The sequence below is a fragment of the Spermophilus citellus genome (assembly GCF_964194105.1).
Source record: "Spermophilus citellus genome assembly, chromosome: X".
Classification (NCBI taxonomy): domain Eukaryota; kingdom Metazoa; phylum Chordata; class Mammalia; order Rodentia; family Sciuridae; genus Spermophilus; species Spermophilus citellus.
The window spans coordinates 146,213,898-146,228,651 of NC_138190.1; the positions used below are offsets into that span (position 1 = coordinate 146,213,898).

The following is a 14,754-nucleotide window of genomic DNA, read 5'->3' on the forward strand; positions in this document are numbered from 1 at the left end:
TGACTGCAGAGGAATGTTTCAAAGCTGTCTCCCAATCAGTGGCATCATAACCATCAGAGGAATTTTAAGCAAAACCAAACTGCAGATTCCTATGCCCACTCCCTCAAGTTCTGATACAGAAGGTTTGAAATAGGCTCTATAAATCTCTATTTCTCAAAAGTTCCCTGAGTTATGTATATGTACAACCAGGCCCTGAGCCACCAGTGCAAAGGACAGTCATACGCTGATTGGATCTATGTGGCTGAGAATAATCAAACAACCAAGGTAAAGCACACAAATTCTTTTGAAGCCCTGAAATTACAGATTTAGTGATAGATGCTGAAGTCTGTGGTCAAAAGCATTTATGCAGTGTGGTTATGGCTTGAGAACACCATGAGATTTTCCCAGGTTGTGGGTGGCCTTGTTGTCCAGAAATTCCATCTGCTTGTCACTTGATCTCACCATGTTGTTCATCTTTGCCCTGCCACAGTCACCACAGGCACAGAGTGCGCACTGGCCCAAGAGTCTGGTAAGGAGTCAAAGAATTTCCTAACCAACCATTCACCTGGGTGAGATTCTTGCCTATAACAGAACTCCAGGCCTAAGTACTGAGTAGCAATCAAATTTTAATTCTCCAACCCTGGCTTCTACTTTTCCCTTCTAATTATAAAAATTTACTTGACCTGTCAGCTCCTTTAGAGGACAACAAGTTGAAATATTTGTACCCTCCAGCTTTTGCCAGCTCTGCAGACTTCAGCACATAATCTCAGTCAACATGAACAAATTCCTCTGGCCCAGCTTTGTTTCTGGTGGTACCCTGGTAACTGAATTCAACATCATGACCTTGAAAGGCAGAAGCATAGTCTTCCAATTTTTTAAAGTCCACCAGTTCTTGATTCACATTTTTATAAGCTTCTTTCTCAAAGGGGAGCTTCCTCCAGCCAGTCAGAGTGACTCTGGAAAACAGGTTCTGTTCCAGGATTTCTTTTAAGATTGTTTTGCTGGTTTCCCTGCTGGTGCCTAGTATAAAGACGGATTTATTCTGCATCTTTAAGTCTTCTGGAAGCTTTGGCAGTGCCTCTATCTCTGCCTTGTCAGCTTGGTCTTCTGGGTGACTTTCTAAGGTAAATCTTTAGTAAAGAATAATAGTTAAATTTTTTTTCATTTAATAAAAGCAGCTATTTTTCTGAGTCAACATTTTTTTAAAGAGAGAGAGAGAGAGAGAGACTTTTTTTTAAAGAGAGAGTGAGAGAGGAGAGAGAGAGAGAGAGAGAGAGAGAGAGAGAGAATTTTTAATATTTATTTTTTAGTTCTCGGCGGACACAACATCTTTGTTGGTATGTGGTGCTGAGGATCGAACCCGGGCGGCACGCATGCCAGGCGAGCGCGCTACCGCTTGAGCCACATCCCCAGCCCAGAGAGAGAATTTTTTAATATTTATTTTTTAGTTTTTGGTGGACACAACATCTTTATTTTATTTGTATGTGGTGCTGAGGATGGAACCCAGTGCCCCACGCATGCCAGGTGAGTGCTCTACCGCTTGAGCCACATCCCCAGCCCAAGTCATCATTATTAATTATGACACAAGTGCACATATTAATTTTTCCTCTCATGTTCATCCAGACTCACTATTCAAATAACCTAACATTATATCTATTAGATATTTATGTTTACAAAAAAATAATAAACTTGAGTTTAATCAAATTGACTTATTCCAACAATCTTCATTTCCATAATAATTATGTTTCATAATATGCTTACAACATTTTTCCAATTTTTATGGTCAACTAAACTGTAGGCTATACTAGGTTAAGTAATGAATATTAATTAAATATATCAGTTATTTGTAAGTGAATTTAAATTTCTAAGTGAAAAACACCAAGCAAAAATTTAGGTTATATACTTTCTTCTTCTTCTTTTTGTATAATACAGGGAAAGTCTCTTACAGATTTGAGTCTTGTTATAGTTTGGGTCTAGAACATCCCCCCAAATGCTCATGCTTTAAAGGGCCTGTTCCCAATGCAGCAATGTTCAGAGGAGGGGCCCTTGAGACTTGGTTGGATCATGAAGGCTGTGACCTCATGAGTAAATCAATGTACTCATGAGTTGACAGTTTCATGGTATTATTGGGAGGTGGTTGGAGTGGTAGTAGGTGAGGACTAGTTGGGGGAAGTTAGTCACAGGGGACATTTCCTGTAAGGATGTATCTTGTCCCTAGCCTCTTTGTCCCTCTTTTTTTCTTTCAGGCTATCATGTGGTAAACAGCTTTGCTCTGCCACCATGATGTTTCTATGTTGGTGTTAGTGGACTTTGGACTGAAATTTATGAAAATGTGAGCCAAAATAAATCTTTCCTCCTTTAAGTTGTTTATGTTATGTATTTAGGTGATAGTGATGAAAATTGACTAACACAGGTATTATGGTTTGGAAGTGAGGTGTCTCCCAAAAGCTCAGGTGTGAGACAGTGCAAGAAGGTTCAGAGGAGAAATGGTTGGGTTGTGAGAACCTTAACCCAACCAGTGAATTAATCCCCTGATCGGGATTAACTGAGTGGTAACTGAAGTGGTAGGGTGAGGCTGGAGGAGGCGAGAATTGAGGCATAGCTGTGGGGTATATATTTGTATTTGGCTATTGGAGTCAGTCTGTGGTGCTATTTCTCTGTCTCTCTCCCTATCCCACCCCCTCTAGGTTTTCTGGTAGCCATGTTCTGAGCCTTCTTCCTTCAGCACACTCTTCCACTGTGATATTCTGTTTCACCTTGAGTCCCCAGCAATTGAGCCAGCTTCTATAGATTGACGTCTCTGAAACTATGAGCCCCCAATAAACTTTTCCTCCTCTAATTGTTCTTATCAGGAGTTTTGATCACAGTAGCAAAGAAGCTGACTAAAACAAAAAGTTTGTTAAAATAAAGTTGTTCTTTTTTGGGTGCACTTAGAAATCATATTGTCAATAAATCTTTGTCTATAAACAATTGTGAGGTGTATTCCATAATCCTTGCTAGTCTGCCATAAAATATAACTAATACTTTGAAATTATTTATTCCACAATTTTCTCTGTAAAACAAAAGTTACTAATGGTTAAAAATCTTAATCAGTGTATGTAAATAAAACTGCTATGAGCAATAAGGGCAAAAAGAAAGAACTTTGTTAAGGAATTGAGTAATGATTGTTCAAAATGAGATGAGGGGCATTGGGAGCTGTGACAGTGGCTGTGGCGGAGCCAACAGCAGCGCGTGCTCATGGGTCAAATGGAAGCAGAGGCGGTGAGACCATGGCTGGAGGTAAAGCTGGAAAGGATAGTGGGAAGCCAAGGCCAAGGCAGTCTGTCATTCACGAAGAGCTAAACTACAGTTTCCTGTAGGCCGCATCCACAGACGCTTGAATACTCGCACCACAAACCACAGGATCTCAAAGTAAAGTGTATTGCTCCATGTCACTTGCAGCCTGCAATCCATGGTGATGAAGGATCGGGTTCTCTTACCAAGACTACGGGGCTGTGATTCTCTTACTGTAGCTGGGGGCAGTTGTGAACCCTCATATTCACAAATCTCTGACTGGAAAGAAGGGACAGCAAAAAACTGCTTAGAAGGTTGTTTGAACCAACCCTCTTCCTCCCCAGCATTGTACTGTACCTGGGACAGAAGATAACAATGAGGATATCTGAAAATTTTAAAAACAGTTATAAGGAAAGGCATAGACAGTTAACTTTGAATGTGCTAACAGAAACATTTGTTAGCACATTCTTAGACTCCAAGTTTGATAAAGTACCTTTTCATGTGGTGATAGTTGTATATTGATTGGCTAGGTTTCTCCAATATGTTTTACACAAAAAATGGAATTGATTTTTTACAAAATTGATCATCTCAAACTGTTCTATTCATGATGTATTGGAAATACTTTGCTCAGCTTTAGAAATTGTTTTAAATAAAAGTAATTATTCAAAATGATCTTTCTTTAATATTTATTTTTTAGTACTAATTGGATACAATGCCTTGATTTTTTTTATTTTTATGTGGTGCTGAAGATTGAACCCAGGCCCTTGCATGTGCTACGCAAGTGCTCTACTGCTGAGCCATAACCCCAGCCCTAAAAATAATCTTAAAATAGAAATTGGGAATATAACTTTATCATGATTGATATGCTATGTTATATTGAATATTAGATGCTATGAATTTGTAGTACTACTCCATTATTTTATTGTATACCACTAAGGAAGGAAAACTCCTTGAATTAATGGCATCAATTACAGGATACATCTCAATTTCACAGATGATTGAATATGGAAAAATGTGAATTTAAGACTAAAATGGGGTAGTAGATTTACTGCAATCCTTTACTGAGCACTTATCATATGCCAGGCCTTGTTTTCTAATCAGGAAATTTTTGGGGATGGGGATGTGGCTCAGTGGTAGAACACTTGCCTAGCATATGTGAGGCCCTGGGCTTGAGGCTGAGCTCCACATAAATAAATAAAACAAAGATGTTGTGCCCATCTACAACTAAAAATATGTATTTTTTAAAAAAGAAATCTTATTATCCTTGCTTTATAAATATTGAGCCTAAGGTTCACAGAAATTAAATGATCTTCCAAAAAACATTGGGAACTAACAGAAAAGAGCACATCTAGGATGCACACTTACATCTTACTGGCTACAGAGCCCACAGCCTTATCTAAAATTAATGTTAGATTTATTAAACCTTTCTGATTTGGGCTTAAAATTCCAACTTGTGGTGGTCTTTTGTTAATATAGTAACATAGTAATTCTTTTTCACTGTCAGTGTCTATGTAACTGTTAGAAGATTTAAGTTAATGTACTAATTAATGGTCCATCAGAAAATTCTATTTTTCTGCCTGAAAATCTTCATTAAAGAAGGAAATTTTGACAGGCTGTAGTTGTGGCTCAATAGTAGAGTGCTTGCCTCACATGTGTGAGGCACTAGGTTCAATTCTCAACACCATATATAAATAAATGATTAAAATAAAGGTCCATCAACAACTAAAAATTCTTTTAAAAAGAAGGAAATTTTCTGATGTTTTATAGTATAACACTATCAAAATAAAACTCAATTTAAAACATATATTATGATGGAAATTCTCACAAATACACAAAAATAAACAGAGTAGTATGATTAAAAAATGAGATGATGAAAATGAAGTGAAAAAACCTGACTGGAAACAGAAAGTCATACAAATTTTATAAAAAATAAATTTTGTTATTCATGTTCAAAGCTGGGTAAAATCTTAACAGTTTGTATTCATTTTATTTTTTTTAAAGAAAAACAGTTTAATATCAAATGAAAACTAGAATTTGGGGGTTTTCTCTGTTAAAATAATCATGGGTTATTGGTATGCCCTTAATAGTAGGTTGTAAAAGTTTTTTTTTTAATTGAGTAATCTACTTTGGAAAACAGATTTTTATTGGGATAATTTTCTGTTTATGGTGACTTTATTATTGTTTCAGTCAGTTCAGGCTTGTATAAAAAATACCATGCACTGGGTATCCTAAACAAAAATTTATTTGTAACAGTTCTAAAATCTGGTAGATTTAAGATCAAGGAACTGGCCCACCTACGTAGTGTTTTCTGAGGGCTGTCTTCATGATCTGAAGATGGCAACTTTCTTGTATCCTCACATTGCTGGGAGAGCAACTACTAGTGTCTCTCTTTTTATAACAATACTAACTCCATCATGCCGGCCACATTCTTATGATTTCATCTAAATCTAATTGCTTCCCCCAAACCCTACCTCTTAATACTAGCCCATTGAGGGTCAGACTTTCAAAATATGAATTTTATGGGAACATAAATATGCAGTACAGAACAATTATGTCCTTAATTACTTAAGGGAAGCAAGTTTCTTGCTATTAAAGACCTAAGTGGGGGCTGGGGGTGTACCTCAGTGGTAAAATGCTTGCCTCTTACATGTGAGACACTGCATTCAATCCTCAGCACCACATAAAAATAAATTAAGATACTGTGTGTTCATCTACAACTAAAAAAAATTTTTAAAAAGAACTGTTTTTTTCTATGATCATGTTATCTCCTATATTCTTTTAGAATATCTTTTTATTGTCACCTCAGTTGAATAGGTGGTCAAGGGGTGTTTTTCAATGTGCATGATACTATATAACCAAGTATTCAAACCTCTGACAACTTTTGACATTTTTCCTCTAAAATTAAATTTTAAATGATGTCTTCTTTGATAAAAAATCATCTTTGAGACTTTTCAGAGAGTCCCTGGAAAATCACAAAGAGTTTGTTCTTTTCTCTTGGAAAAAGGGATGATAGAATAATTAGGGTTTGCATTATATGAGTTGTGTGGAAGTGCTAGATTTTAAATAATGCTTAGCTTTCTTTAGATGAGTTTTTATTAAGGAAGTGTTATTAATATTAATATTTCACATGGTCAATATGTTTCCTCTGTAACATTACAAAGGTTCTTTCATGGCCAAAGTATTGACAATCATATATACTTTCCACCATGCAAATACATACCATGGGAGGCAAGAGTACATATTACTTGTCTTGTTATTTGCATATACTAGACCTAGATGGTCATAGGTATGATTTTACCTGATACACCAGGAACTATAAACAATAACCTAATATTTCCTCTTCCTAACTAGATAAGACAACATCTTCATCAAAAGGGATCATATGAACTCCAAGATGAACATTCCCAAGACAATGATGTCCATGAGTCCTGGATAGCACCTAATGACTTCTATTCTATTTGTGATAACTGTACCTAATGGTGTATGTCTGCTAATCAGATGGGATCCTGTTATCTTTCCTTACTAGCCCCTATTGAATATTTAAAAAAAATTGTAGTTGTAGATGGACAGAATGCCTTTATTTTATTTGTTAATTTTTTATGTAGTGCCGAGGATCCAACGCAGTGCCTCACACATGCTAGGCAAGCACTTTGCCACTGAGCTACAGCCCCAGTCCTCCCTATTGAATCCTTAGACTGCCTACTTTTCTCACCCTTGCTACTCTATTATATTTGATTTAATTTCTTCAAGCAGTAGAATATTCAAAAGAAATATGTCACAGTTATAAGGTTTGGTGTACATCCCATCCCTAGAAGTCCGTGATCTCCTTTTCTCACCCGATTTTCAAGACATCATTGAACAAAAGTCTAAGAGATTGGGAATAAATTTTAAAGACTTGACTACTGTGGTAAATCATGCGTGGAGCTCCTGCTACAGGCCACTCAGGAAGTTCACCACGACTATATTTTACAGACTTTGCTTTTGGAAATATCTGTGACTCTGAACCTTCTTACTGAACCCACTTCAGTAAGAAGTCCAGGACATAGTCATGTAAAATCATCTGGCATTGGACACAATTCTTGCTTCTCCAAGGAGCTGCTGTGATTTGGATGTAGTTTGTCCCTGCCAAAATTCATGTGGAAATTTGGTTGCAAAGGTGGCAGTGTTGGGAAGTGGATATTTTAAGAGGGATTAGTATCTTTCTCATGAAACTGGATTTGTATTCATGGGAATAAATTAATTTGTGTGAGAGTAGGTTGTTATAAACTGGATTAACTCTTTGTCCCCCTCTTCTGCTCTTGATTGCTTTCTCTTCCAATTTTCCACAATATATAAAGCAGCATGTGGTCCTCACCAGAAGCTGAGCAGGTGCTAGCACCATGCTTTGGGACTTCCAGGACCATGAGCCAAAATAAGCCTCTTTATAAATTTATAAATTACAGAAATCTCCAGTGCTCTGTTATAGCAATAAAAAAAGGACTATGACAGAGATATGTGCAGTCATCAAAACTGACTACTGTCTATGGGTTATCCAAAACCTCTTATGTCTATACTATCACCAAAATATTCAGACTGCAGATGGGGAAACTTGTCAGTTGCCAGTGTCATTCTCACTCCACCATCTGAAGATGCTTCAGATCCAACAACTAGAAATCTTGACTGGCTTGCCCTAGAACTTAACATCTTCCTCTACCCCCAAGAAAACCATGGTGCATTTCTTAATAGAGGCTGGTGTGCTAAAAGTCTAGTTCTCAGGGGTTTATGTTTTATGCACCCTGTGTAGTGAGCATACATATCACTGTACTGAGTTCCAACCATCTACTCACTTCTGTTATCATATCACTATTCACTGAGTCTCCTATTTCTGTCAGATGCTTCTGCTACTTTTCCCTACATGCCACCACACAAGCTGTGATATATGCTTCCCTAAATGATCCTAGGATAGGAGAAAATTGTAACCATAAATATGTTCAGTGCTGCCAGTCTGTATCATTATCATATAGTATATTTAGGAAACACTAAATTTATATATACAGATGTGTGAGTGTGTGTGTGTGTGTGTGTGTGTGTAACAATTTGGACAATAAAAATGAATATAAACTTTGTTCATATCTTAGGAGGAAAGAGTTATTTGTTATTCAGCACTTAATTGCACCTCAACCAGGGAGCCAACATCAGTTCCCAAGTCTGGCTGTGCAATGTTCCATTATTTCAGCACTCTACATAAAAACTCAAGAAGATTGTTAATAAAGTAGATGGGATAGGGTGAAGGAAGGGGAACTTCTAACAATCAGATGATAATCCAACATGAATCTCAGAAAAATATTCAGTGAACCAGGTCTATACATGTTCCCATTGACGAATCTGGTGCATAATTGTGTCTACTGACAATTTTCCTACCCAGGGAGCAAAAGCAAGCTAGCATTATCAATTTCCCTAGTTCTTTAGAAATATACATTAAGGAAATTATAAATCCATTGGATAACTTTCCCTCTGCTGCCAAAATATCACATACACAGGATACTCTGTGTGTGTGTGTGTGTGTGTGTTTTGTTTGTTTTGGTACTGGGGATTGAACTCAGGAGCACTCAATCACTAAGCCACATCCCCAGCCCTATTTTGTATTTTATTCAGAGACAGAGTCTCACTGAATTGCTTAGCACCTCGCTTTTTGCTGAGGCTGACTTTGAACTCATGATTCTCCTGCCTCAGCCTCTCAAGCTCCTGAGATTACAGGCGTGTGCCACTACATCCAGCTCCTGCTATGTTATATTGTTCTAGTGTTTAAAGAGATACCATTGGGATGAAGTTTTATCTCAGTATCTCAGTGATACAGCATGTGCTTAGTATGTGTGACACCTTGGGTTCAACCCCCAAAACCGAGAAGAAAAGGGAGTGTGATCATTTAAAATGTCTCAAGAGCAAGAAGTTCCTTTGTGGATCTGGAGAAGGCTTTTTTTGACTTCTGGTTAGAAGGTAGGTCCTGAAAATCCACTGATTGCACTGTAACAAACTGCAAAAATATCAGATGATAAAAATGTCATTTTTATACATTTTTTAGTTGTAAGTGGATACAATACCTTTATTTTATTTTTATGTGGTGCTGAGGATTGAACCCAGTACCTCATGCATGCTAGGTGAGTACTCTACTTCTGAGTGACAACCCCAGCCCCAATGTCATATATTTTTGAAGGACATCTGAGAGTTGTATATTTAATGAATTCTAAAGTAACTACATTCCAGAGAGAGAGAAAGAAAGAGACAAGCACATACCAATGGTCATTTTCCTCCCTGGCAACATGGGCTTGGAAAACAGAAGCTTGGCCCAGCCATTGGTGGAAAAATTGCTGGGATAAGGACTGTTAATGATTGTGTGGCCTGAGTAGACAGATTAGAATCTGTAGGAATTCCAAATGCATAGTTAATTCTCCCCATCTATGTATCCTCCTAATGGGTTTATTTTATGAGTGCAAAAGGACAGAGAATATGGCTGAGACTGAGGGAAGTGAGAGGAAAGGGAGGGAGGTGAGACAGAAATTGATTCACTGTGGTGTTTAGATCCCAAAGTCCTGCTTGACTTTAGCACCTAAAGGCAGCAACTTATGATATACATAGGACAGATTCCAACTTCAAGGCACTTGGAGCCTGATGCTAAATGATCTAAATTCAAGTCATGCTGCAGCTCAAATCCTGATTGTATTGAATTTATATATCTCAGGTAAATGAGTGCTTGACCATGGAAAGGATGTACCCTCATGGGGTGTGTGTGTGTGTGTGTGTGTGTGTGTGTGTGTGTGTGTGTATATATTATATATATATATATATTATATATATATATATTTTTTTTTTCCTCAGTGTAGTTCTTTTAAACACAATGCCTGGCATACAGTACAAATCCAAAAACATGTGACGTAATGGAACAATGTTACCCATGATGATAGTAATAAGAATTCATTGCACCTGAAATTATATTTTCCAAAGCATTCCCTAAAGCATTCTAGATTCCTGAGATGGGGAAATAGACTCCATCCTGTAATGGAAATAGTTTTGAAGTCATAATATAAAGGGTGTTGATACGGGGAAAGTGGAGAATCAGAGACATTAAAAAATCAATCTAACACAGGAATTCATGTGCAAGTTCTTCACCTCCACTGTGCCTGGAACATCAGATATATTTTGCCTCTGCCACAGCTACTCCACTGTTCATGTTTGTGGTCATGAAAGGTCGGTACTCATGGTTGTAGTGGGGCCCAGTCTTGGGGAACTTTCAAGGCTGCTACCAGATGGACAGCCAGTCCCAGACATGACAGAGATTGGCTGAATTTTCCCAAAGGCCATTCTTGACGGACATCTGCAGAAAAAGACCCACAATGTCTCACCTCAGCCAATCCTTTGTTTTTTTGGGGGGAAAGCAGTTCCAGTGTTTCCCGTCACATCACTTTTTTCTTCAGAGCTCAGACTTAGAACCACTGGTTTCCTGCTCACTTTGATTCTGCAGTTGTTGTGATTGCCCCAGGGAAAAGCTGCCTTCAAAAGTGGCTGCAACAACCAACTTTCAATATCCTCACCATTGTTGGCCTCATCACCCCTTTCTTTTTCTGGGCCCTTATGGTCATTTACTATGCCCACTGGAAGGTAAAGTTCCATGACAACCATGCAGGAAGGGTGTTCTTATTGCATATTTATAGAGGAGGGGCAGAGATCTTCAGTGATTTGTGTAAAACCACTATTTAGCTACAAAGTGAACACAGCTTTCAGGGCTGGGGGTGCAGTTCAGTGATAAAGTGCTTAGACCCTAGGTTTGATCCCTAGCACTGTCAAAAAGAAAAAGAAAAAAGTAAAGTGAAGCCATGACATGAAACTCATCATTTCTTCAGTGCAATGGCTTCCTAGGTGATGAAGGCTGGCTTTGTAGCATAAGGAGCTGCGATGAGGCTCTTGAGTCAGGGAGAATTAGCCTCTGCCTGTTGTAGAGGGCCTTAGAATAATGTGGTGGACTTGTAAATACAGAGTGACACTGGGGACCCAGTCTGGAGTCCCAACACTTAGCTGTCCACTACCTCTAAGCTTCCAGCCCCAGCCCCCCACCATGAGCTTTCTGTTTTCCAGCTACCCCTCCCCCCTTCTCCCTGCACTTCCACTAGGCCATCTTGTTGGTGGAGGGCCAATGGATGTGCCTGTTGATCCTGGAGGCTCCAGGCCTTGCCACGTCAAGCTCTTACCACTGCAGATCCTGTCACCACTGGCAATACTGACATCTCAGTCTGTCCAGCCATTTGCCCTACACAGGGGCACTGAGATCTTTCTCTCTCATCTACCTGGAGCTTCTGGGAGAAGTGAGAATCTCACTAGGGTCTGGGAGACCACCTCATCCCTCTCCTCCTGCCAGCGGACTGCGCAGCCCCAGGAGGTCGACTGAGGTGTTCTTGGACCTCCTGCTGCAGGACTTTGAGGCGACCGCCAGAAACAGCTCTGCAACCTGAAGGCGGCATTTCCCTGGGGGCATCCACAACATCAGCAGAATTGAAGTGAGCAGGCAGCCAGGGGCTTTGCTCGGAAGGGACCCCACAGTGACTGCGAATACCCTGGGAAGAGGCTAGATTGCCCCGGTAGGGAGACGCAGGAAGGGGACATAATAGGACGAATGCAGAGACCGGAGGTGGTGCAGCCTCCCGGCTGCAGGAGTCTGATAAGGGAGAGCTCCTGGCTGAAGCTTTGGGGCCAGCTCTGGCTGCAGAGATGGAGGTGACAGTGGGAGAGGAAGAGGCTCCGGCTGTGTGTGGGGAGGGGTCTCTTGGCTCGGGATAAGGGAGTCGCGAGAGGATGTTGCCAGGTAGCAGGGATCAAGGATCCAAGATCGGAAACTCTAGATCCCGCGCTGGGAAAGAGGAGCGGAGACCTCCTAGCTGCAGGGTTGCAGATGGTAATGGGAGGGGCTTCTGCTGTTAAGGTCGGATCAGCGGATGTCAGCCAAGGTGAAAGGGGTTCTCACTACAGACATGAGACGTATAGTCAGGGACTCAGTCGCTGCATTGCAGGACCAGAATGGGGAATTCTGGCTGCGACACGGGGAAGGAAAGATGCTTTAGGCTATTGCTGGGGAGGGCGGTGGCAGGTCTCCAGTTGTCCCTGGGGTAGGGCTGTCTGGCACCCACATCCCTTTCTCCCCTTTGTCCTCACAGGCTGCAGCAGAGACTGCCACCCTCAGCTCACACCCTGTCGGATCATGCTCCCTCCCACCAGGTCCCCTGCTATGGCGCTGGCGATGCTGCAGGACTGGTGTCAGTGGATGGGTGTGAATGCACAATGCTCACTGCTCATCCTGGGCATCCCTGATGACTGCGAGGAAGATGAATTCCAGGAGGCCGTGCAGGCTGCCCTCTGGCCCCTGGGCAGGTACCGAGTGCTGGGCAAGGTCTTGAGGAAGGAGCTTGGGTCCAGGGTAGCCTTGATTGAATTCCGTGACACTTTAAACAGAAGTTTGATCCCCCGACAAATGCCAGGCAAGGGAGGACCCTGGACTGTGGTCTTCCTGCCCCCAGATTCTGATGCTGAATTACAAGAGAGACCCAATTTCACTGCACAGTCTCAGGGGCAAGAAGTGGCAGCAGCTGCAGGTGAGGTAGGAGCTTCAGGTGACAGAGTTGCTGCAAGTGAGGGAGGAGCTGTAGTTGAGGCAGAAGTACGTGAAATAGGAGTTGCAGATGAGGCAAGAGCATCAGATGAGGAGGGAGCTGCCGGTGACATGGGAGTTGCAGGCGTTCTAGGAGCTTTGGGTCTGGTAGGAGCTGCAGGTGAGGCAGGAGCTGCAGGTGACGGAGGAGTTGCAGGTGAGGCAGGAGATGCAGGTGAGGCAGCAGCTGCACGTAGGGCAGCAGCTGAGGCAGAAGCAGCAGGTGAAGTAAGAGCTGCGCATGAGGCAAGAGTGTCAGATGAAGAGGGAGCTGCAGGGGACATGGGAGTTGCAGGAATTATAGGAGCTGTGGGTATGGCAGGAGCTGTAGGTGAGGGAGGAGCTGCAGGTGATGGAGGAGCTGCAGGTGAGGCAGGAGCTGCAGGTGAGGGAGGAGCCGAAGGTGAGAGAAGAGCTGCAGGTGAAGCAGAGGAAGCAGGTGAAATAGGAGCTGCAGATGAAGCAAGAGAGTCAGATGAGGAGGGAGCTGCAGGTGATATGGGAGTTGCAGGTGTGATAGGAGCTGTAGGTATAGCAGGAGCTGCAGGTGAGGCAGGAGCTGCAGGCGAGGCAGGAGCTGCAGGTGAGGAACGAGTCTTGGATATGGCAGGAGGGACAGATGACGCGGGAGCCCGGACCCAGCAGTGGAGCCAGGCCCTGCAGCCTGTCCTGGAAAACATGGCCTATGAGGAGCTGAGAAGCTTTTCTGGGATTGAAGAGCCAGCCTGTGGGGAAGACTCCTTCGAGAGCTGGCTGGATCATGCCAACGACATGCTGTACCTGTGGCGCCACATATCCGAGAGGGAGAGGAGGAGGAGGCTGGTGGAGAGCTTGGGTGGGCCTGCCCTGGATCTCATGTGCGGGCTCCTGGAAGAACACCCAGACACTCCTGCACAGGACTGCCTGGCCGCGCTGGTGCAGGTGTTTGGGAACAAGGACACCCAGATGACTGCACGCCTGAAGTTCCTGACTTGCTCTCAGCGGCCTCAGGAGACTCTCTTTGCCTACATGATGCGCCTGGAAGGCCTGCTGCAGGTAGCCTTGGAGAAGGGGGCCATCCATCCGGCTATTGCTGACCAGCTGCGAGCCCGGCAGGTGCTGATGAGGGCCCGACCAAACCAGATGCTCCAGAACAACCTGAGGAGGATGCGTCTGGAGAGGAGGCCACCCAGCTTCCTGGGGCTTCTCCGGCTCATTAGGGAGACTGAGGCATGGGAGGCTGCCCTAGCTAGGAATGAGCAGGTGGAAGGTGAAGAGGGAGCTGAAGTACAAAGTGGAGACCCAGCTGCCTCCCAGGATGTGCAGGCCCATGGAGAGGCTGCTGAGTCTGGCCCTGCCACCCATGACCCCTCCCACCCCTACCCAGGTAATGAAGATGCCAGTGCAGTTGCTCCTGAGCCTGAGAACCCTGCAGAAGATAATTCGGATTCTGATGATGCTATAGCATCCCCTGCCATTCACAGAAGAGAAAATGCTCAGGTCCCTGCATTCCTAGACCAGGCAGAACCCAATGAGGCACCGGGGGCCCCCACCCCAGGCCGGATGGGCAGGGTTTCTGATGCCAGTCCAGGAGGGCCTGGCTGGATGCCAGAGAGTCTGGCCCAGGAGGAAGAGCGAGAGGCCTAGGAGCCCTTGCTGGAGGCATCAGGAAACGAGGATGGGGCTGGACAGATTGGCAACCCTGAGTTTTCCCAGGCAAATAGGTTCAGAAGACCTCTCCTTTCAGGCAACAGAGCCTTGGAGGGAGGGGCAGGCCAGGCCAGGGCCTACCCTCACCCCACATCAGGAGCAGGGCCCAGGGAAGGGCTCACCCAGCCCAAACCAAGCCC

At 42.9% G+C, this 14,754-nt stretch overlaps 1 protein-coding gene and 1 pseudogene across 2 annotated transcripts; one reads left to right on the plus strand and one right to left on the minus strand.

The window, feature by feature from the left end:
• Positions 1–354: 354 nt before the first annotated feature.
• On the minus strand, positions 355–3,432 carry LOC308639566 (oxidoreductase HTATIP2-like; annotated as a pseudogene). The gene is made up of 2 exons: positions 3,354–3,432; positions 355–1,098 (listed from the first exon to the last, which is right to left on the minus strand). The product of its transcript is annotated as an oxidoreductase HTATIP2-like (transcript).
• A 9,046-nt stretch (positions 3,433–12,478) lies between these two features.
• LOC308639246 (paraneoplastic antigen Ma6E-like) lies at positions 12,479–14,551 on the plus strand (the record flags this gene model as incomplete). Its single annotated transcript, XM_081277456.1, has 1 exon — positions 12,479–14,551. The coding sequence occupies one exon, from the start codon at positions 12,479–12,481 to the stop codon at positions 14,549–14,551; it is 2,073 nt and encodes a 690-aa protein (XP_081133582.1).
• Positions 14,552–14,754: the final 203 nt, after the last annotated feature.